This window comes from Salvelinus fontinalis, chromosome 41 (assembly GCF_029448725.1).
Source record: "Salvelinus fontinalis isolate EN_2023a chromosome 41, ASM2944872v1, whole genome shotgun sequence".
Lineage (NCBI taxonomy): Eukaryota > Metazoa > Chordata > Actinopteri > Salmoniformes > Salmonidae > Salvelinus > Salvelinus fontinalis.
Genome location: NC_074705.1, coordinates 7,012,467 through 7,035,547, shown reverse-complemented (window position 1 = coordinate 7,035,547; position 23,081 = coordinate 7,012,467). Strand labels below are relative to the sequence as shown.

The 23,081-nt window shown below is 41.4% G+C and overlaps 1 protein-coding gene across 1 annotated transcript in view; it reads right to left on the bottom strand.

Annotated features, from left to right (window-relative positions):
• LOC129840202 (ubiquitin carboxyl-terminal hydrolase 40-like) overlaps positions 1-23,081 on the bottom strand; it is a 106,449-nt gene that overhangs the window by 81,397 nt on the left and 1,971 nt on the right. Inside the window, exons 5-18 of the mRNA XM_055907867.1 lie at positions 22,889-23,035; positions 22,589-22,732; positions 22,306-22,434; positions 22,070-22,174; positions 21,844-21,951; positions 21,528-21,731; positions 21,249-21,384; positions 20,976-21,057; positions 20,564-20,735; positions 20,384-20,468; positions 20,198-20,268; positions 19,729-20,087; positions 19,460-19,610; positions 19,308-19,368 (exon numbers count right to left, since the gene is read on the bottom strand). Of these exons, the coding sequence (XP_055763842.1) occupies positions 19,308-19,368; positions 19,460-19,610; positions 19,729-20,087; positions 20,198-20,268; positions 20,384-20,468; positions 20,564-20,735; positions 20,976-21,057; positions 21,249-21,384; positions 21,528-21,731; positions 21,844-21,951; positions 22,070-22,174; positions 22,306-22,434; positions 22,589-22,732; positions 22,889-23,035 (1,954 nt within the window). The remainder of the gene's footprint in view (positions 1-19,307; positions 19,369-19,459; positions 19,611-19,728; positions 20,088-20,197; positions 20,269-20,383; positions 20,469-20,563; positions 20,736-20,975; positions 21,058-21,248; positions 21,385-21,527; positions 21,732-21,843; positions 21,952-22,069; positions 22,175-22,305; positions 22,435-22,588; positions 22,733-22,888; positions 23,036-23,081) is intronic.

Here is a 23,081-nt window from a genome sequence, read left to right as displayed (position 1 = left end):
TAGGAGTGGTGATAATAACAGTATCTGACCTATAGCTGCTGCTATTAGGAGTGGTAACACTATCTGACCTATAGCTGCTGCTATTAGGAGTGGTAATATTAACAGTATCTGACCTATAGCTGCTGCTATTAGGAGTGGTAATAATAACAGTATCTGACCTATAGCTGCTGCTGTTAGGAGTGGTAACAGTACCTGACCTATAGCTGCTGCTATTAGGAGTGGTAATAATAACAGTATCTGACCTGCTAGCTGCTGCTATTAGGAGTGGTAATAACAACAGTATCTGACCTATAGCTGCTGCTATTAGGAGTGGTAACAGTATCTGACCTATAGCTGCTGCTATTAGGAGTGGTAACAGTATCTGACCTATAGCTGCTGCTATTAGGAGTGGTAATAATAACAGTATCTGACCTATAGCTGCTGCTATTAGGAGTGGTAACAGTATCTGACCTATAGCTGCTGCTATTAGGAGTGGTAACAGTATCTGACCTATAGCTGCTGCTATTGGGAGTGGTAATAATAACAGTATCTGACCTATAGCTGCTGCTATTAGGAGTGGTAATAATAACAGTACCTGACCTATAGCTGCTGCTATTAGGAGTGGTAATAATAACAGTATCTGACCTATAGCTGCTGCTATTAGGAGTGGTAACAGTATCTGACCTATAGCTGCTGCTATTAGGAGTGGTAACAGTTTCTGACCTATAGCTGCTGCTATTAGGAGTGGTAATAATAACAGTATCTGACCTATAGCTGCTGCTATTAGGAGTGGTAATAATAACAGTATCTGACCTATAGCTGCTGCTATTAGGAGTGGTAATAATACCAGTATCTGACCTATAGCTGCTGCTATTAGGAGTGGTAATAACAACAGTATCTGACCTATAGCTGCTGCTATTAGGAGTGGTAACAGTATCTGACCTATAGCTGCTGCTATTAGGAGTGGTAATAATAACAGTACCTGACCTATAGCTGCTGCTATTAGGAGTGGTAATAATAACAGTACCTGACCTATAGCTGCTGCTATTAGGAGTGGTAACAGTATCTGACCTATAGCTGCTGCTATTAGGAGTGGTAACAGTACCTGACCTATAGCTGCTGCTATTAGGAGTGGTAATAATAACAGTATCTGACCTATAGCTGCTGCTATTAGGAGTGGTAATAATAACAGTATCTGACCTATGGCTGCTGCTATTAGGAGTGGTAACAGTACCTGACCTATAGCTGCTGCTATTAGGAGTGGTAATAATAACAGTATCTGACCTATAGCTGCTGCTATTAGGAGTGGTAACAGTATCTGACCTATAGCTGCTGCTATTAGGAGTGGTAATAATAACAGTATCTGACCTATAGCTGCTGCTATTAGGAGTGGTAATAATAACAGTATATGACCTATAGCTAGTGCTATTAGGAGTGGTAATAATAACAGTATCTGACCTGCTAGCTGCTGCTATTAGGAGTGGTAACAGTATCTGACCTATAGCTGCTGCTATTAGGAGTGGTAATAATAACAGTATCTGACCTATAGCTGCTGCTATTAGGAGTGGTAATAATAACAGTATCTGACCTATAGCTGCTGCTATTAGGAGGGGTAATAATAACAGTATCTGACCTATAGCTGCTGCTATTAGGAGTGGTAATAATAACAGTATCTGACCTATAGCTGCTGCTATTAGGAGTGGTAATAATAACAGTATCTGACCTATAGCTGCTGCTATTAGGAGTGGTAATAATAACAGTATCTGACCTATAGCTGCTGCTATTAGGAGTGGTAATAATAACAGTATCTGACCTATAGCTGCTGCTATTAGGAGTGGTAATAAAAACAGTATCTGACCTATAGCTGCTGCTATTAGGAGTGGTAATAATAACAGTATCTGACCTATAGCTGCTGCTATTAGGAGTGGTAATAATAACAGTATCTGACCTATAGCTGCTGCTATTAGGAGTGGTAACAGTATCTGACTTATAGCTGCTGCTATTAGGAGTGGTAATAATAACAGTATCTGACCTATAGCTGCTGCTATTAGGAGTGGTAACAGTATCTGACCTATAGCTGCTGCTATTAGGAGTGGTAACAGTGACAGTACCTGACCTATAGCTGCTGCTATTAGGAGTGGTAATAAAAACAGTATCTGACCTGCTAGCTGCTGCTATTAGAAGTGGTAATAATAACAGTATCTGACCTATAGCTGCTGCTATTAGGAGTGGTAATAATAACAGTATCTGACCTATAGCTGCTGCTATTAGGAGTGGTAATAATAACAATATCTGACCTATAGCTGCTGCTATTAGGAGTGGTAATAATAACAGTATCTGACCTATAGCTGCTGCTATTAGGAGTGGTAATAATAACAGTATCTGACCTATAGCTGCTGCTATTAGGAGTGGTAATAATAACTGTATCTGACCTATAGCTGCTGCTATTAGAAGTGGTAATAATAACTGTATCTGACCTATAGCTGCTGCTATTAGGAGTGGTAATAATAACAGTATCTGACCTATAGCTGCTGCTATTAGGAGTGGTAATAATAACAGTACGTGACCTATAGCTGCTGCTATTAGGAGTGGTAATAATAACAATATCTGACCTATAGCTGCTGCTATTAGGAGTGGTAACAGTACCTGACCTATAGCTGCTGCTATTAGGAGTGGTAATAATAACAGTATCTGACCTATAGCTGCTGCTATTAGGAGTGGTAATAATAACAATATCTGACCTATAGCTGCTGCTATTAGGAGTGGTAATAATAACAGTATCTGACCTATAGCTGCTGCTATTAGGAGTGGTAATAATAACAGTATCTGACCTATAGCTGCTGCTATTAGGAGTGGTAATAATAACAGTATCTGACCTATAGCTGCTGCTATTAGGAGTGGTAATAATAACAGTATCTGACCTATAGCTGCTGCTATTAGGAGTGGTAATAATAACAGTATCTGACCTATAGCTGCTGCTATTAGAAGTGGTAATAATAACTGTATCTGACCTATAGCTGCTGCTATTAGGAGTGGTAATAATAACAGTATCTGACCTATAGCTACTGCTATTAGGAGTGGTAATAATAACAGTACCTGACCTATAGCTGCTGCTATTAGGAGTGGTAACAGTATCTGACCTATAGCTGCTGCTATTAGGAGTGGTAACAGTACCTGACCTATAGCTGCTGCTATTAGGAGTGGTAATAATAACAGTATCTGACCTATAGCTGCTGCTATTAGGAGTGGTAATAATAACAGTATCTGACCTATAGCTGCTGCTATTAGGAGTGGTAATAATAACAGTATCTGACCTATAGCTGCTGCTATTAGGAGTGGTAATAATTACAGTATCTGACCTATAGCTGCTGCTATTAGGAGTGGTAATAATAACAGTATCTGACCTATAGCTGCTGCTATTAGGAGTGGTAATAATAACAGTATCTGACCTATAGCTGCTGCTATTAGGAGTGGTAATAATAACAGTATCTGACCTGCTAGCTGCTGCTATTAGGAGTGGTAACAGTATCTGACCTATAGCTGCTGCTATTAGGAGTGGTAATAATAACAGTATCTGACCTATAGCTGCTGCTATTAGGAGTGGTAATAATAACAGTATCTGACCTATAGCTGCTGCCATTAGGAGTGGTAATAATAACAGTATCTGACCTATAGCTGCTGCTATTAGGAGTGGTAACAGTATCTGACCTATAGTTGCTGCTATTAGGAGTGGTAATAATAACAGTATCTGACCTATAGCTGCTGCTATTAGGAGTGGTAACAGTATCTGACCTATAGCTGCTGCTATTAGGAGTGGTAACAGTGACAGTACCTGACCTATAGCTGCTGCTATTAGGAGTGGTAATAAAAACAGTATCTGACCTGCTAGCTGCTGCTATTAGGAGTGGTAATAATAACAGTATCTGACCTATAGCTGCTGCTATTAGGAGTGGTAATAATAACAGTATCTGACCTATAGCTGCTGCTATTAGGAGTGGTAATAATAACAATATCTGACCTATAGCTGCTGCTATTAGGAGTGGTAATAATAACAGTATCTGACCTATAGCTGCTGCTATTAGGAGTGGTAATAATAACAGTATCTGACCTATAGCTGCTGCTATTAGGAGTGGTAATAATAACTGTATCTGACCTATAGCTGCTGCTATTAGAAGTGGTAATAATAACAGTATCTGACCTATAGCTGCTGCTATTAGGAGTGGTAATAATAACAGTACCTGGCCTATAGCTGCTGCTATTAGGAGTGGTAATAATGACAGTATCTGACCTATAGCTGCTGCTATTAGGAGTGGTAATAATAACAGTATCTGACCTATAGCTGCTGCTATTAGGAGTTGTAATAATAACAGTATCTGACCTATAGCTGCTGCTATTAGGAGTGGTAACAGTACCTGACCTATAGCTGCTGCTATTAGGAGTGGTAATAATAACAGTATCTGACCTATAGCTGCTGCTATTAGGAGTGGTAATAATAACAGTATCTGACCTATAGCTGCTGCTATTAGGAGTGGTAATAATAACAGTATCTGACCTGCTAGCTGCTGATATTAGGAGTGGTAATAATAACAGTATCTGACCTATAGCTGCTGCTATTAGGAGTGGTAATAATAACAGTATCTGACCTATAGCTGCTGCTATTAGGAGTGGTAATAATAACAGTATCTGACCTGTAGCTGCTGCTATTAGGAGTGGTAACAGTATCTGACCTATAGCTGCTGCTATTAGGAGTGGTAATAATAACAGTATCTGACCTATAGCTGCTGCTATTAGGAGTGGTAATAATAACAGTATCTGACCTATAGCTGCTGCTATTAGGAGTGGTAATAATAACAGTATCTGACCTATAGCTGCTGCTATTAGGAGTGGTAATAATAACAGTATCTGACCTATAGCTGCTGCTATTAGGAGTGGTAATAATAACAGTATCTGACCTATAGCTGCTGCCATTAGGAGTGGTAATAATAACAGTATCTGACCTATAGCTGCTGCTATTAGGAGTGGTAACAGTATCTGACCTATAGTTGCTGCTATTAGGAGTGGTAATAATAACAGTATCTGACCTATAGCTGCTGCTATTAGGAGTGGTAACAGTATCTGACCTATAGCTGCTGCTATTAGGAGTGGTAACAGTGACAGTACCTGACCTATAGCTGCTGCTATTAGGAGTGGTAATAAAAACAGTATCTGACCTGCTAGCTGCTGCTATTAGGAGTGGTAATAATAACAGTATCTGACCTATAGCTGCTGCTATTAGGAGTGGTAATAATAACAGTATCTGACCTATAGCTGCTGCTATTAGGAGTGGTAATAATAACAATATCTGACCTATAGCTGCTGCTATTAGGAGTGGTAATAATAACAGTATCTGACCTATAGCTGCTGCTATTAGGAGTGGTAATAATAACAGTATCTGACCTATAGCTGCTGCTATTAGGAGTGGTAATAATAACTGTATCTGACCTATAGCTGCTGCTATTAGAAGTGGTAATAATAACAGTATCTGACCTATAGCTGCTGCTATTAGGAGTGGTAATAATAACAGTACCTGGCCTATAGCTGCTGCTATTAGGAGTGGTAATAATGACAGTATCTGACCTATAGCTGCTGCTATTAGGAGTGGTAACAGTACCTGACCTATAGCTGCTGCTATTAGGAGTGGTAATAATAACAGTATCTGACCTATAGCTGCTGCTATTAGGAGAGGTAATAATAACAGTATCTGACCTATAGCTGCTGCTATTAGGAGTGGTAATAATAACAGTATCTGACCTATAGCTGCTGATATTAGGAGTGGTAATAATAACAGTATCTGACCTATAGCTGCTGCTATTAGGAGTGGTAACAGTACCTGACCTATAGCTGCTGATATTAGGAGTGGTAATAATAACAGTATCTGACCTATAGCTGCTGATATTAGGAGTGGTAATAATAACAGTATCTGACCTATAGCTGCTGCTATTAGGAGTGGTAACAGTACCTGACCTATAGCTGCTGATATTAGGAGTTGTAATAATAACAGTATCTGACCTATAGCTGCTGCTATTAGGAGTGGTAACAGTACCTGACCTATAGCTGCTGCTATTAGGAGTGGTAATAATAACAGTATCTGACCTATAGCTGCTGCTATTAGGAGTGGTAATAATAACAGTATCTGACCTGCTAGCTGCTGATATTAGGAGTGGTAATAATAACAGTATCTGACCTATAGCTGCTGCTATTAGGAGTGGTAATAATTACAGTATCTGACCTATAGCTGCTGCTATTAGGAGTGGTAATAATAACAGTATCTGACCTATAGCTGCTGCTATTAGGAGTGGTAACAGTATCTGACCTATAGCTGCTGCTATTAGGAGTGGTAATAATAACAGTATCTGACCTATAGCTGCTGCTATTAGGAGTGGTAATAATAACAGTATCTGACCTATAGCTGCTGCTATTAGGAGTGGTAATAATAACAGTATCTGACCTATAGCTGCTGCTATTAGGAGTGGTAATAATAACAGTATCTGACCTGCTAGCTGCTGCTATTAGGAGTGGTAATAATAACAGTATCTGACCTGCTAGCTGCTGCTATTAGGAGTGGTAACAGTATCTGACCTATAGCTGCTGCTATTAGGAGTGGTAATAATAACAGTATCTGACCTATAGCTGCTGCTATTAGGAGTGGTAATAATAACAGTATCTGACCTGCTAGCTGCTGCTATTAGGAGTGGTAACAGTATCTGACCTATAGCTGCTGCTATTAGGAGTGGTAATAATAACAGTATCTGACCTATAGCTGCTGCTATTAGGAGTGGTAATAATAACAGTATCTGGCCTATAGCTGCTGCTATTAGGAGTGGTAACAGTATCTGACCTATAGCTGCTGCTATTAGGAGTGGTAACAGTTTCTGACCTATAGCTGCTGCTATTAGGAGTGGTAACAGTATCTGACCTATAGCTGCTGCTATTAGGAGTGGTAACAGTAACAGTACCTGACCTATAGCTGCTGCTATTAGGAGTGGTAATAATAACAGTATCTGACCTGCTAGCTGCTGCTATTAGGAGTGGTAATAATAACAGTATCTGAGCTATAGCTGCTGCTATTAGGAGTGGTAATAATAACAGTATCTGACCTATAGCTGCTGCTATTAGGAGTGGTAATAACAATATCTGACCTATAGCTGCTGCTATTAGGAGTGGTAATAATAACAGTATCTGACCTGCTAGCTGCTGCTATTAGGAGTGGTAACAGTATCTGACCTATAGCTGCTGCTATTAGGAGTGGTAATAATAACAGTATCTGACCTATAGCTGCTGCTATTAGGAGTGGTAATAATAACTGTATCTGACCTATAGCTGCTGCTATTAGGAGTGGTAATAATAACAGTATCTGACCTATAGCTGCTGCTATTAGGAGTGGTAATAATAACAGTATCTGACCTATAGCTGCTGCTATTAGGAGTGGTAACAGTACCTGACCTATAGCTGCTGCTATTAGGAGTGGTAATAATAACAGTATCTGACCTATAGCTGCTGCTATTAGGAGTGGTAATAATAACAGTATCTGACCTATAGCTGCTGCTATTAGGAGTGGTAATAATAACAGTATCTGACCTGCTAGCTGCTGATATTAGGAGTGGTAATAATAACAGTATCTGACCTATAGCTGCTGCTATTAGGAGTGGTAATAATAACAGTATCTGACCTATAGCTGCTGCTATTAGGAGTGGTAATAATAACAGTATCTGACCTATAGCTGCTGCTATTAGGAGTGGTAATAATAACTGTATCTGACCTATAGCTGCTGCTATTAGAAGTGGTAATAATAACTGTATCTGACCTATAGCTTCTGCTATTAGGAGTGGTAACAGTATCTGACCTATAGCTGCTGCTATTAGAAGTGGTAATAATAACAGTATCTGACCTATAGCTGCTGCTATTAGGAGTGGTAATAATAACAGTATCTGACCTATAGCTGCTGCTATTAGGAGTGGTAATAATAACAGTATCTGACCTATAGCTGCTGCTATTAGGAGTGGTAACAGTAACAGTATCTGACCTATAGCTGCTGCTATTAGGAGTGGTAATAATGACAGTATCTGACCTATAGCTGCTGCTATTAGGAGTGGTAATAATAACAGTATCTGACCTATAGCTGCTGCTATTAGGAGTGGTAATAATAACAGTATCTGACCTGCTAGTTGCTGCTATTAGGAGTGGTAACAGTATCTGACCTATAGCTGCTGCTATTAGGAGTGGTAATAATAACAGTATCTGACCTATAGCTGCTACTATTAGGAGTGGTAATAATAACAGTATCTGACCTGCTAGCTGCTGCTATTAGGAGTGGTAACAGTATCTGACCTATAGCTGCTGCTATTAGGAGTGGTAATAATAACAGTATCTGACCTATAGCTGCTGCTATTAGGAGTGGTAATAATAACAGTATCTGACCTATAGCTGCTGCTATTAGGAGTGGTAACAGTATCTGACCTATAGCTGCTGCTATTAGGAGTGGTAACAGTTTCTGACCTATAGCTGCTGCTATTAGGAGTGGTAACAGTATCTGACCTATAGCTGCTGCTATTAGGAGTGGTAACAGTAACAGTACCTGACCTATAGCTGCTGCTATTAGGAGTGGTAATAATAACAGTATCTGACCTGCTAGCTGCTGCTATTAGGAGTGGTAATAATAACAGTATCTGAGCTATAGCTGCTGCTATTAGGAGTGGTAATAATAACAGTATCTGACCTATAGCTGCTGCTATTAGGAGTGGTAATAATAACAATATCTGACCTATAGCTGCTGCTATTAGGAGTGGTAATAATAACTGTATCTGACCTATAGCTGCTGCTATTAGGAGTGGTAATAATAACAGTATCTGACCTATAGCTGCTGCTATTAGGAGTGGTAATAATAACTGTATCTGACCTATAGCTGCTGCTATTAGGAGTGGTAATAATAACAGTATCTGACCTATAGCTGCTGCTATTAGGAGTGGTAATAATAACAGTATCTGACCTATAGCTGCTGCTATTAGGAGTGGTAATAATAACAGTATCTGACCTGCTAGCTGCTGCTATTAGGAGTGGTAACAGTATCTGACCTATAGCTGCTGCTATTAGGAGTGGTAATAATAACAGTATCTGACCTATAGCTGCTGCTATTAGGAGTGGTAATAATAACAGTATCTGACCTGCTAGCTGCTGCTATTAGGAGTGGTAACAGTATCTGACCTATAGCTGCTGCTATTAGGAGTGGTAATAATAACAGTATCTGACCTATAGCTGCTGCTATTAGGAATGGTAATAATAACAGTATCTGACCTATTACTGCTGCTATTAGGAGTGGTAACAGTATCTGACCTATAGCTGCTGCTATTAGGAGTGGTAATAATAACAGTATCTGACCTATAGCTGCTGCTATTAGGAGTGGTAACAGTATCTGACCTATAGCTGCTGCTATTAGGAGTGGTAATAATAACAGTATCTGACCTATAGCTGCTGCTATTAGGAGTGGTAATAATAACAGTATCTGACCTATAGCTTCTGCTATTAGGAGTGGTAACAGTATCTGACCTATAGCTGCTGCTATTAGGAGTGGTAATAATAACAGTATCTGACCTATAGCTGCTGCTATTAGGAGTGGTAATAATAACAGTATCTGACCTATAGCTGCTGCTATTAGAAGTGGTAATAATAACAGTATCTGACCTATAGCTGCTGCTATTAGGAGTGGTAATAATAACAGTATCTGACCTATAGCTGCTGCTATTAGGAGTGGTAATAATAACAGTATCTGACCTGCTAGCTGCTGCTATTAGGAGTGGTAACAGTATCTGACCTGCTAGCTGCTGCTATTAGGAGTGGTAATAATAACAGTATCTGACCTATAGCTGCTGCTATTAGGAGTGGTAACAGTACCTGACCTGCTAGCTGCTGCTATTAGGAGTGGTAATAATAACAGTATCTGACCTATAGCTGCTGCTATTAGGAGTGGTAACAGTACCTGACCTGCTAGCTGCTGCTATTAGGAGTGGTAATAATAACAGTATCTGACCTATAGCTGCTGCTATTAGGAGTGGTAATAATAACAGTATCTGACCTATAGCTGCTGCTATTAGGAGTGGTAATAATAACAATATCTGACCTATAGCTGCTGCTATTAGGAGTGGTAATAATAACAGTATCTGACCTAAAGCTGCTGCTATTAGGAGTGGTAATAATAACAGTATCTGACCTATAGCTGCTGCTATTAGGAGTGGTAATAATAACTGTATCTGACCTATAGCTGCTGCTATTAGAAGTGGTAATAATAACTGTATCTGACCTATAGCTTCTGCTATTAGGAGTGGTAACAGTATCTGACCTATAGCTGCTGCTATTAGAAGTGGTAATAATAACAGTATCTGACCTATAGCTGCTGCTATTAGGAGTGGTAATAATAACAATATCTGACCTATAGCTGCTGCTATTAGGAGTGGTAATAATAACTGTATCTGACCTATAGCTGCTGCTATTAGGAGTGGTAATAATAACAGTATCTGACCTATAGCTGCTGCTATTAGGAGTGGTAATAATAACTGTATCTGACCTATAGCTGCTGCTATTAGAAGTGGTAATAATAACTGTATCTGACCTATAGCTTCTGCTATTAGGAGTGGTAACAGTATCTGACCTATAGCTGCTGCTATTAGAAGTGGTAATAATAACAGTATCTGACCTATAGCTGCTGCTATTAGGAGTGGTAATAATAACAGTATCTGACCTATAGCTGCTGCTATTAGGAGTGGTAATAATAACAGTATCTGACCTATAGCTGCTGCTATTAGGAGTGGTAACAGTAACAGTATCTGACCTATAGCTGCTGCTATTAGGAGTGGTAACAGTACCTGACCTATAGCTGCTGCTATTAGGAGTGGTAATAATAACAGTATCTGACCTATAGCTGCTGCTATTAGGAGTGGTAATAATAACAGTATCTGACCTATAGCTGCTGCTATTAGGAGTGGTAATAATAACAGTATCTGACCTATAGCTGCTGCTATTAGGAGTGGTAATAACAACAGTATCTGACCTATAGCTGCTGCTATTAGGAGTGGTAATAACAACAGTATCTGACCTATAGCTGCTGCTATTAGGAGTGGTAATAATAACAGTATCTGACCTATAGCTGCTGCTATTAGGAGTGGTAACAGTATCTGACCTATAGCTGCTGCTATTAGGAGTGGTAATAATAACAGTATCTGACCTATAGCTGCTGCTATTAGGAGTGTTAATAATAACAGTATCTGACCTATAGCTGCTGCTATTAGGAGTGGTAATAATAACAGTATCTGACCTATAGCTGCTGCTATTAGGAGTGGTAACAGTACCTGACCTATAGCTGCTGCTATTAGGAGTGGTAATAATAACAGTACCTGACCTATAGCTGCTGCTATTAGGAGGGGTAATAATAACAGTATCTGACCTATAGCTGCTGCTATTAGGAGTGGTAACAGTATCTGACCTATAGCTGCTGCTATTAGGAGTGGTAATAATAACAGTATCTGACCTATAGCTGCTGCTATTAGGAGTGTTAATAATAACAGTATCTGACCTATAGCTGCTGCTATTAGGAGTGGTAACAGTATCTGACCTATAGCTGCTGCTATTAGGAGTGGTAATAATAACAGTATCTGACCTATAGCTGCTGCTATTAGGAGTGGTAATAATAACAGTATCTGACCTATAGCTGCTGCTATTAGGAGTGGTAATAATAACAGTATCTGACCTATAGCTGCTGCTATTAGGAGGGGTAATAATAACAGTATCTGACCTATAGCTGCTGCTATTAGGAGTGGTAATAATAACAGTATCTGACCTATAGCTGCTGCTATTAGGAGTGGTAATAATAACAGTATCTGACCTATAGCTGCTGCTATTAGGAGTGGTAACAGTATCTGACTTATAGCTGCTGCTATTAGGAGTGGTAATAATAACAGTATCTGACCTATAGCTGCTGCTATTAGGAGTAGTAACAGTATCTGACCTATAGCTGCTGCTATTAGGAGTGGTAACAGTGACAGTACCTGACCTATAGCTGCTGCTATTAGGAGTGATAATAATAACAGTATCTGACCTGCTAGCTGCTGCTATTAGGAGTGGTAATAATAACAGTATCTGACCTATAGCTGCTGCTATTAGGAGTGGTAACAGTATCTGACCTATAGCTGCTACTATTAGGAGTGGTAATAATAACAGTATCTGACCTGCTAGCTGCTGCTATTAGGAGTGGTAACAGTATCTGACCTATAGCTGCTGCTATTAGGAGTGGTAATAATAACAGTATCTGACCTATAGCTGCTGCTATTAGGAGTGGTAATAATAACAGTATCTGACCTATAGCTGCTGCTATTAGGAGTGTTAATAATAACAGTATCTGACCTATAGCTGCTGCTATTAGGAGTGTTAATAATAACAGTATCTGACCTATAGCTGCTGCTATTAGGAGTGGTAATAATAACAGTATCTGACCTATAGCTGCTGCTATTAGGAGTGGTAATAATAACAGTATCTGACCTATAGCTGCTGCTATTAGGAGTGGTAATAATAACAGTATCTGACCTATAGCTGCTGCTATTAGGAGTGGTAATAATAACAGTATCTGACCTATAGCTGCTGCTATTAGGAGTGGTAATAATAACAGTACCTGACCTATAGCTGTTGCTATTAGGAGTGGTAACAGTACCTGACCTATAGCTGCTGCTATTAGGAGTGGTAATAATAACAGTATCTGACCTATAGCTGCTGCTATTAGGAGTGGTAACAGTATCTGACCTATAGCTGCTGCTATTAGGAGTGGTAATAATAACAGTATCTGACCTATAGCTGCTGCTATTAGGAGTGGTAATAATAACAGTATCTGACCTATAGCTGCTGCTATTGGGAGTGGTAATAATAACAGTATCTGACCTGCTAGCTGCTGCTATTAGGAGTGGTAATAATAACAGTATCTGACCTGCTAGCTGCTGCTATTAGGAGTGGTAACAGTATCTGACCTATAGCTGCTGCTATTAGGAGTGGTAATAATAACAGTATCTGACCTATAGCTGCTGCTATTAGGAGTGTTAATAATAACAGTATCTGACCTATAGCTGCTGCTATTAGGAGTGGTAATAATAACAGTATCTGACCTATAGCTGCTGCTATTAGGAGTGGTAACAGTATCTGACCTATAGCTGCTGCTATTAGGAGTGGTAATAATAACAGTACCTGACCTATAGCTGCTGCTATTAGGAGTGTTAATAATAACAGTATCTGACCTATTGCTGCTGCTATTAGGAGTGGTAACAGTATCTGACCTATAGCTGCTGCTATTAGGAGTGGTAATAATAACAGTATCTGACCTATAGCTGCTGCTATTAGGAGTGGTAATAATAACAGTATCTGACCTATAGCTGCTGCTATTAGGAGTGGTAATAATAACAGTATCTGACCTATAGCTGCTGCTATTAGGAGGGGTAATAATAACAGTATCTGACCTATAGCTGCTGCTATTAGGAGTGGTAATAATAACAGTATCTGACCTATAGCTGCTGCTATTAGGAGTGGTAATAATAACAGTATCTGACCTATAGCTGCTGCTATTAGGAGTGGTAACAGTATCTGACTTATAGCTGCTGCTATTAGGAGTGGTAATAATAACAGTATCTGACCTATAGCTGCTGCTATTAGGAGTAGTAACAGTATCTGACCTATAGCTGCTGCTATTAGGAGTGGTAACAGTGACAGTACCTGACCTATAGCTGCTGCTATTAGGAGTGATAATAATAACAGTATCTGACCTGCTAGCTGCTGCTATTAGGAGTGGTAATAATAACAGTATCTGACCTATAGCTGCTGCTATTAGGAGTGGTAACAGTATCTGACCTATAGCTGCTACTATTAGGAGTGGTAATAATAACAGTATCTGACCTGCTAGCTGCTGCTATTAGGAGTGGTAACAGTATCTGACCTATAGCTGCTGCTATTAGGAGTGGTAATAATAACAGTATCTGACCTATAGCTGCTGCTATTAGGAGTGGTAATAATAACAGTATCTGACCTATAGCTGCTGCTATTAGGAGTGTTAATAACAACAGTATCTGACCTATAGCTGCTGCTATTAGGAGTGTTAATAATAACAGTATCTGACCTATAGCTGCTGCTATTAGGAGTGGTAATAATAACAGTATCTGACCTATAGCTGCTGCTATTAGGAGTGGTAATAATAACAGTATCTGACCTATAGCTGCTGCTATTAGGAGTGGTAATAATAACAGTATCTGACCTATAGCTGCTGCTATTAGGAGTGGTAATAATAACAGTATCTGACCTATAGCTGCTGCTATTAGGAGTGGTAATAATAACAGTACCTGACCTATAGCTGTTGCTATTAGGAGTGGTAACAGTACCTGACCTATAGCTGCTGCTATTAGGAGTGGTAATAATAACAGTATCTGACCTATAGCTGCTGCTATTAGGAGTGGTAACAGTATCTGACCTATAGCTGCTGCTATTAGGAGTGGTAATAATAACAGTATCTGACCTATAGCTGCTGCTATTAGGAGTGGTAATAATAACAGTATCTGACCTATAGCTGCTGCTATTGGGAGTGGTAATAATAACAGTATCTGACCTGCTAGCTGCTGCTATTAGGAGTGGTAATAATAACAGTATCTGACCTGCTAGCTGCTGCTATTAGGAGTGGTAACAGTATCTGACCTATAGCTGCTGCTATTAGGAGTGGTAATAATAACAGTACCTGACCTATAGCTGCTGCTATTAGGAGTGGTAATAATAACAGTATCTGACCTATAGCTGCTGCTATTAGGAGTGGTAATAATAACAGTATCTGACCTGCTAGCTGCTGCTATTAGGAGTGGTAACAGTATCTGACCTATAGCTGCTGCTATTAGGAGTGGTAATAATAACAGTACCTGACCTATAGCTGCTGCTATTAGGAGTGGTAATAATAACAGTATCTGACCTATAGCTGCTGCTATTAGGAGTGGTAATAATAACAGTATCTGACCTGCTAGCTGCTGCTATTAGGAGTGGTAACAGTATCTGACCTATAGCTGCTGCTATTAGGAGTGGTAATAATAACAGTATCTGACCTATAGCTGCTGCTATTAGGAGTGGTAATAATAACAGTATCTGACCTATAGCTGCTGCTATTAGGAGTGGTAATAATAACAGTATCTGACCTATAGCTGCTGCTATTAGGAGTGGTAATAATAACAGTATCTGACCTATAGCTGCTGCTATTAGGAGGGGTAATAATAACAGTATCTGACCTATAGCTGCTGCTATTAGGAGTGGTAATAATAACAGTATCTGACCTATAGCTGCTGCTATTAGGAGTGGTAATAATAACAGTATCTGACCTATAGCTGCTGCTATTAGGAGTGGTAATAATAACAGTATCTGACCTATAGCTGCTGCTATTAGGAGTGGTAACAGTATCTGACTTATAGCTGCTGCTATTAGGAGTGGTAATAATAACAGTATCTGACCTATAGCTGCTGCTATTAGGAGTAGTAACAGTATCTGACCTATAGCTGCTGCTATTAGGAGTGGTAACAGTGACAGTACCTGACCTATAGCTGCTGCTATTAGGAGTGGTAATAATAACAGTATCTGACCTGCTAGCTGCTGCTATTAGGAGTGGTAATAATAACAGTATCTGACCTATAGCTGCTGCTATTAGGAGTGGTAACAGTATCTGACCTATAGCTGCTGCTATTAGGAGTGGTAACAGTATCTGACCTATAGCTGCTGCTATTAGGAGTGGTAACAGTGACAGTACCTGACCTATAGCTGCTGCTATTAGGAGTGGTAATAATAACAGTATCTGACCTGCTAGCTGCTGCTATTAGGAGTGGTAATAATAACAGTATCTGACCTATAGCTGCTGCTATTAGGAGTGGTAATAATAACAGTATCTGACCTATAGCTGCTGCTATTAGGAGTGGTAATAATAACAATATCTGACCTATAGCTGCTGCTATTAGGAGTGGTAATAATAACAATATCTGACCTATAGCTGCTGCTATTAGGAGTGGTAATAATAACAGTATCTGACCTATAGCTGCTGCTATTAGGAGTGGTAATAATAACAGTATCTGACCTATAGCTGCTGCTATTAGGAGTGGTAATAATAACAGTACCTGACCTATAGCTGTTGCTATTAGGAGTGGTAACAGTACCTGACCTATAGCTGCTGCTATTAGGAGTGGTAATAATAACAGTATCTGACCTATAGCTGCTGCTATTAGGAGTGGTAACAGTATCTGACCTATAGCTGCTGCTATTAGGAGTGGTAATAATAACAGTATCTGACCTATAGCTAGTGCTATTAGGAGTGGTAATAATAACAGTATCTGACCTGCTAGCTGCTGCTATTAGGAGTGGTAACAGTATCTGACCTATAGCTGCTGCTATTAGGAGTGGTAATAATAACAGTATCTGACCTAAAGCTGCTGCTATTAGGAGTGGTAATAATAACAGTATCTGACCTATAGCTAGTGCGATTAGGAGTGGTAATAATAACAGTATCTGACCTATAGCTGCTGCTATTAGGAGTGGTAACAGTATCTGACCTATAGCTAGTGCGATTAGGAGTGGTAATAATAACAGTATCTGACCTATAGCTGCTGCTATTAGGAGGGGTAATAATAACAGTATCTGACCTATAGCTGCTGCTATTAGGAGTGGTAATAATAACAGTATCTGACCTATAGCTGCTGCTATTAGGAGTGGTAACAGTATCTGACCTATAGCTGCTGCTATTAGGAGTGGTAACAGTATCTGACCTATAGCTGCTGCTATTAGGAGTGGTAACAGTGACAGTACCTGACCTATAGCTGCTGCTATTAGGAGTGGTAATAATAACAGTATCTGACCTGCTAGCTGCTGCTATTAGGAGTGGTAATAATAACAGTATCTGACCTATAGCTGCTGCTATTAGGAGTGGTAATAATAACAGTACCTGACCTATAGCTGCTGCTATTAGGAGTGGTAACAGTATCTGACCTATAGCTGCTGCTATTATGAGTGGTAATAATAACAGTATCTGACCTATAGCTGCTGCTATTAGGAGTGGTAATAATAACAGTATCTGACCTATAGCTGCTGCTATTGGGAGTGGTAATAATAACAGTATCTGACCTGCTAGCTGCTGCTATTAGGAGTGGTAATAATAACAGTATCTGACCTGCTAGCTGCTGCTATTAGGAGTGGTAACAGTATCTGACCTATAGCTGCTGCTATTAGGAGTGGTAATAATAACAGTACCTGACCTATAGCTGCTGCTATTAGGAGTGGTAATAATAACAGTATCTGACCTATAGCTGCTGCTATTAGGAGTGGTAATAATAACAACAGTATCTGACCTGCTAGCTGCTGCTATTAGGAGTGGTAATAATAACAGTACCTGACCTATAGCTGCTGCTATTAGGAGTGGTAATAATAACAGTATCTGACCTATAGCTGCTGCTATTAGGAGTGGTAATAACAACAGTATCTGACCTATAGCTGCTGCTATTAGGAGTGGTAATAATAACAGTATCTGACCTATAGCTGCTGCTATTAGGAGTGGTAATAATAACAATATCTGACCTATAGCTGCTGCTATTAGGAGTGGTAATAATAACAGTATCTGACCTATAGCTGCTGCTATTAGAAGTGGTAACAGTATCTGACCTATAGCTGCTGCTATTAGGAGTGGTAATAATAACAGTACCTGACCTATAGCTGCTGCTATTAGGAGTGGTAATAATAACAGTACCTGACCTATAGCTGCTGCTATTAGGAGTGGTAATAATAACAGTGTCTGACCTATAGCTGCTGCTATTAGGAGTGGTAATAATAACAGTATCTGACCTATAGCTGCTGCTATTAGAAGTGGTAATAATAACAGTATCTGACCTATAGCTGCTGCTATTAGGAGTGGTAATAATAACAGTATCTGACCTGCTAGCTGCTGCTATTAGGCGTGGTAACAGTATCTGACCTATAGCTGCTGCTATTAGGAGTGGTAATAATAACAGTACCTGACCTATAGCTGCTGCTATTAGGAGTGGTAATATTAACAGTATCTGACCTATAGCTGCTGCTATTAGGAGTGGTAATAATAACAGTGTCTGACCTATAGCTGCTGCTATTAGGAGTGGTAATAATAACAGTATCTGACCTATAGCTGCTGCTATTAGAAGTGGTAATAATAACAGTATCTGACCTATAGCTGCTGCTATTAGGAGTGGTAATAATAACAGTATCTGACCTGCTAGCTGCTGCTATTAGGCGTGGTAACAGTATCTGACCTATAGCTGCTGCTATTAGGAGTGGTAATAATAACAGTACCTGACCTATAGCTGCTGCTATTAGGAGTGGTAATATTAACAGTATCTGACCTATAGCTGCTGCTATTAGGAGTGGTGATAATACCAACAGTATCTGACCTGCTAGCTGCTGCTATTAGGAGTGGTAATAATAACAGTACCTGACCTATAGCTGCTGCTATTAGGAGTGGTAATAACAACAGTATCAGACCTATAGCTGCTGCTATTAGGAGTGGTAATAATAACAGTATCTGACCTATAGCTGCTGCTATTAGGAGTGGTAACTGTATCTGACCTATAGCTGCTGCTATTAGGAGTGGTAATAATAACAGTATCTGACCTATAGCTGCTGCTATTAGGAGTGATAATAATAACAGTACCTGACCTATAGCTGCTGCTATTAGGAGTGGTAATAATAACAACAGTATCTGACCTATAGCTGCTGCTATTAGGAGTGGTAATAATAACAACAGTATCTGACCTATAGCTGCTGCTATTAGGAGTGGTAATAATAACAGTACCTGACCTATAGCTGCTGCTATTAGGAGTGGTAACAGTATCTGACCTATAGCTGCTGCTATTATGAGTGGTAATAATAACAATATCTGACCTATAGCTGCTGCTATTAGGAGTGGTAATAATAACAGTATCTGACCTGCTAGCTGCTGCTATTAGGAGTGGTTATAATAACAGTATCTGACCTATAGCTGCTGCTATTAGGAGTGGTAACAGTATCTGACCTATAGCTGCTGCTATTAGGAGTGGTAATAATAACAGTATCTGACCTGCTAGCTGCTGCTATTAGGAGTGGTAATAACAACAGTATCTGACCTATAGCTGCTGCTATTAGGAGTGGTAATAATAACAGTATCTGACCTATAGCTGCTGCTATTAGGAGTGGTAACAGTATCTGACCTATAGCTGCTGCTATTAGGAGTGGTAATAGCAACAGTATTTGACCTGCTAGGTGCTCCTGTAGCTGCAGCTCCGCTATGGCCCTCTGTTTCACCTCACACAGCAGCTAGAAAACAACACACACACATTAACATACTAAACACATACATGAATATACTAAACACACATACCACCGCCACACGCACTTTCTAGCTCACCATGTTTCCTGAGGCAGGGACCTTTGCCCTCATTCTCTCCTCCTCTTCCTCCCCTCTTTTTCTTCTTCTCTCTGGTTGGTATTCCACCTGAAGCCAGCGACAGTCTGATGGCGTTGTCACGGTTACCATATCACCACTCATACTGAACACACTGGGAGAGAGAGAGACATTACACACACAGCCATAGCAAACACACAAACTACACCTCATGTCTGTCACTCACTTACGCAGACTGACACACTGCTGCGCACACACACCACGCTGCCCACCTGCTGTCCTGTGTCTGTGGCTCCAGCACCAGCAGTGCGTCTCCATCCTTCAAGGCCAGCTCCTTCAGGGTCCTCTGCATGTCTCCAGGAGGGAATACCCTCCACCCGCTGGCCCCTCCTCCCTCTCCTCCCCTCTTCTCCTGACACAGGAGGCTCTCCTGTGGCTCCCCTAATGCCTCCCTCACCTCTCCTAGAGTCACCCTCCCTGCGAAACCCCTCGACTCCTTCGTCAGCCCCGAGCCTCCTTCCTCTCCCACTCCTCCTCCCTCCCCCTCTTCTTCTTCTCCCAGAGAGGGGCGAACCACTGTCAGCAGCACTGGTTCCCACTCGGCTCCTGTTTGGACAGTCGCCCCACAAACCTGAGGAAATAAAGGGGATATGATATGACCCGACAGCCGTTTTGGTTCTAGGACATCCAGTAGCAGTTTGTACAACGGTGGAATGTGTTGATTCGATTGTGTCTCCTCACCTCTCTGCCATTCCACACAAACAGATCAGTGCCGGTCAAGATGCCTGCACTGTAAAGAGACACCTCGTCATCTGAAACACACACGTACTAAAGTTCATTATCAACTCTCACAGAATGGACATGCTGCAAAAGTGTGTGTGTTTAAGTGTGTGTGTGTTTATGTGTGTGTGTGTGTGTGTGTCTCACCTGTGAGAGTGTTGTAGAGGTGAAGGCCGGCTGGCAGACTTCTGGCCACAGTCAGAGCCATATCCCCCTCCCAGAGATCCTGCTTCTGAACACACACACATACACACAGGTTTGAGCTTTTTGCTCAGTGCCATGGCGGCATTAAGGAAGTGCGTTAATGAGTCGGAGTGATGACGTCACCTGGTAGATGATCATTCGCAGGTCTCCTACGGTCCTGCGGCGGTCAAAGGTGAGGTTGGTGGCCTCTTTCTGCTCTATGCTGATTGGCTTAAGAGCTCCGTTCTCCAACCTATAGCGCGGCGCTAGGTGGAGACGCAGCTCAACACTGTTATTGCTGGCATCAAACTCCTCCCTATAGCAGAGTACACACACACACACACACACACACACACACACACACACACACACACACACACACACACACACACACACACACACACACACACAGATAGCCGCAAAACATTGCAAAATACAGTGTTCGTTTATGTGTGTGTGTGTGTGTGTGTGTGTGTGTGTGTGTGTGTGTGTGTGTGTGTGTGTGTGTGTGTGTGTGTGTGTGTGTGTGTGTGTGTGTGTGCGCACAAGTGAGTACCGTCTCTGTTGTAGTCTTCTGTTCTCCTCTTCAGCCATCTCTAAGAGGTGAGAGGGAACCTGATACCCAGGATTCCTCAGGGCTGCCAGGGGGAAAAGCTCATTTGAAAGACTGTGTACGTTTTCATGTCTCTCCTTCACCATCTCTCTTCCTCTCCCACTCACATCAAGTTTGGATGTGGCTCTCCTTTTCTTGCGCTCATTCACTCTCTCCCTCCCTTTCCTTCTTACGCCTCTCTCCCACACAAACACCCCCAAACAAACACCCACACACCTCCAGAAGGCCTGCGTAGCAGTGTCTTCCTATAGAACAGCATGTAGGCACTCTCCTTTCCCTGGTACATTTTCTCTATGTCTCTCTCATGGATCGACGTCACTGTGGAGTCATTCAGATCAAACCAGTGGCTGCCCTGTGGAGAGACGGAGAGAGGAAGAAAGATGCATGGAGATTCAGAGAGAGACAGAAAAGAGAATTAAACATAACCAATTGCAGCATCAACATAGCAGACACACCATCATTAAAGCAGAACCATGAGCGCTCTAACTAGTGTACCTGTGGTTCTGGTGCCATCTCCAGTCCTAGTTCTAGTTGGGGGTTGGCTGTGTTGTTGTGGACTGGGTCTGGGGTAGAGCTAGAGCCAGGGGTTGGGTGGGCTGGGCTGGAGGGCTGGGTCACCGGACTAGGGGGGTTGGCTTTCAGGGCCACCCGAGTGCCATTATTGACCAACACAAACACATCACTGTGGTTCTGGAGGAACTGCAGAGGGAGAGAGGAGGCAAGAGGGAGAGGAGGATGAGTGGAAAGATAACATGTAGAGGAGATAAGGAAAGCGAAGTGTTTATGTGACGTTGTGGAGCTCTTGTCCTACCTTGCTTATGGGGCCGTGGAGTTTCCTGTACTTTTTGCTCCAGGAAGAACCGATCTTGTCCATCAGTCTCTGGCCCAGCTGGTCCAGCAGCACACTCCTGCTCTCCTCCTACAGGCCAGGATGGGAACACCACCCCATTAAGATCAGATACAGTCACTGGACCTACTGATGATGTGGCCCGTGGTGCTCTCGTTCCATTGGGTTGAACCAGCATGCTTTGCGTTACCTGGGCTATTATGGAGGAGAGTACAGATAGAGGGTCGTCTTTCTCCGGCTCAGTATACGCTCTCACTTCCTTCTTCTTCTGAACCTTGGGTTTGGTATCCTCCTCCTGATACAAACGCACGTGCGGAAATACAGAGACACACACTTCGCTATTAGCATATTTAGTGACATACTCTAAGCCTCGATTGTCTGATATGCAATTATTGTTCTCTCCTCCTCCCTCCCGCTCTCTCTCACCGGCGGTTCCCACAAGCCGAGGTGGTCCATGTCTTTGATGTAGACGTGGTAATGGCCGCCATAACAGCCTCCCTTATGAATGATGACAGAGAAGAGTTCATAGGAGTACTCCGAGTCCTCGTCTTCAGTCTGGGAGAGAGGGTAACATAGCATAGTCATTATAATGCGACATAACATGTTCTTAAATGGTTTGACATTGTATGTACTCTACATGACTTAGTTAAAACAAGAGTAAGTGGCAGTGAAGCAATGCAGATCAATGTGGGTGGAGGTTGTCCAGTACTTGTTCACAGAAGGGCCTGAGGTTGATGGTGAGAGGGAAGGTGTAGCGACCAGTCTCCTTGTAACGCTCGCACCTGGCAAAGTCAAAGTTAAACCTCAACAGAGACACTGTCAGGAAGGGAGGGAGCTTCCTCAGCTTGGCAGACTGCAGAGGGAGAGGGAGAGGGAGAGGGAGAGGGAGAGGGAGAGGGAGAGGGAGAGGGAGAGGGAAAGATGGAGCAAGGGAGAGAGAGTTCTAGAATCAGTACCAATTCTAGAGTAAACAAGTACAATTTATATCCATGCCAATACTCCTACTAACCTTAGCAGCAGTGACTAGTTGGTCACACTGGCCACAGCGGTAGAGGTTACTGCCTTCAAACATCTCCTCTTCCACAAACATGTCCCAGAGCGCCCCTTCCAGGCCACACACACCACGTACACACACCGTCAAGTCCAGGAAGTCCTCCTGAGAGGGAAAGAGAGAGCCAAGAGAAAGAGGTTTAAGCAACACA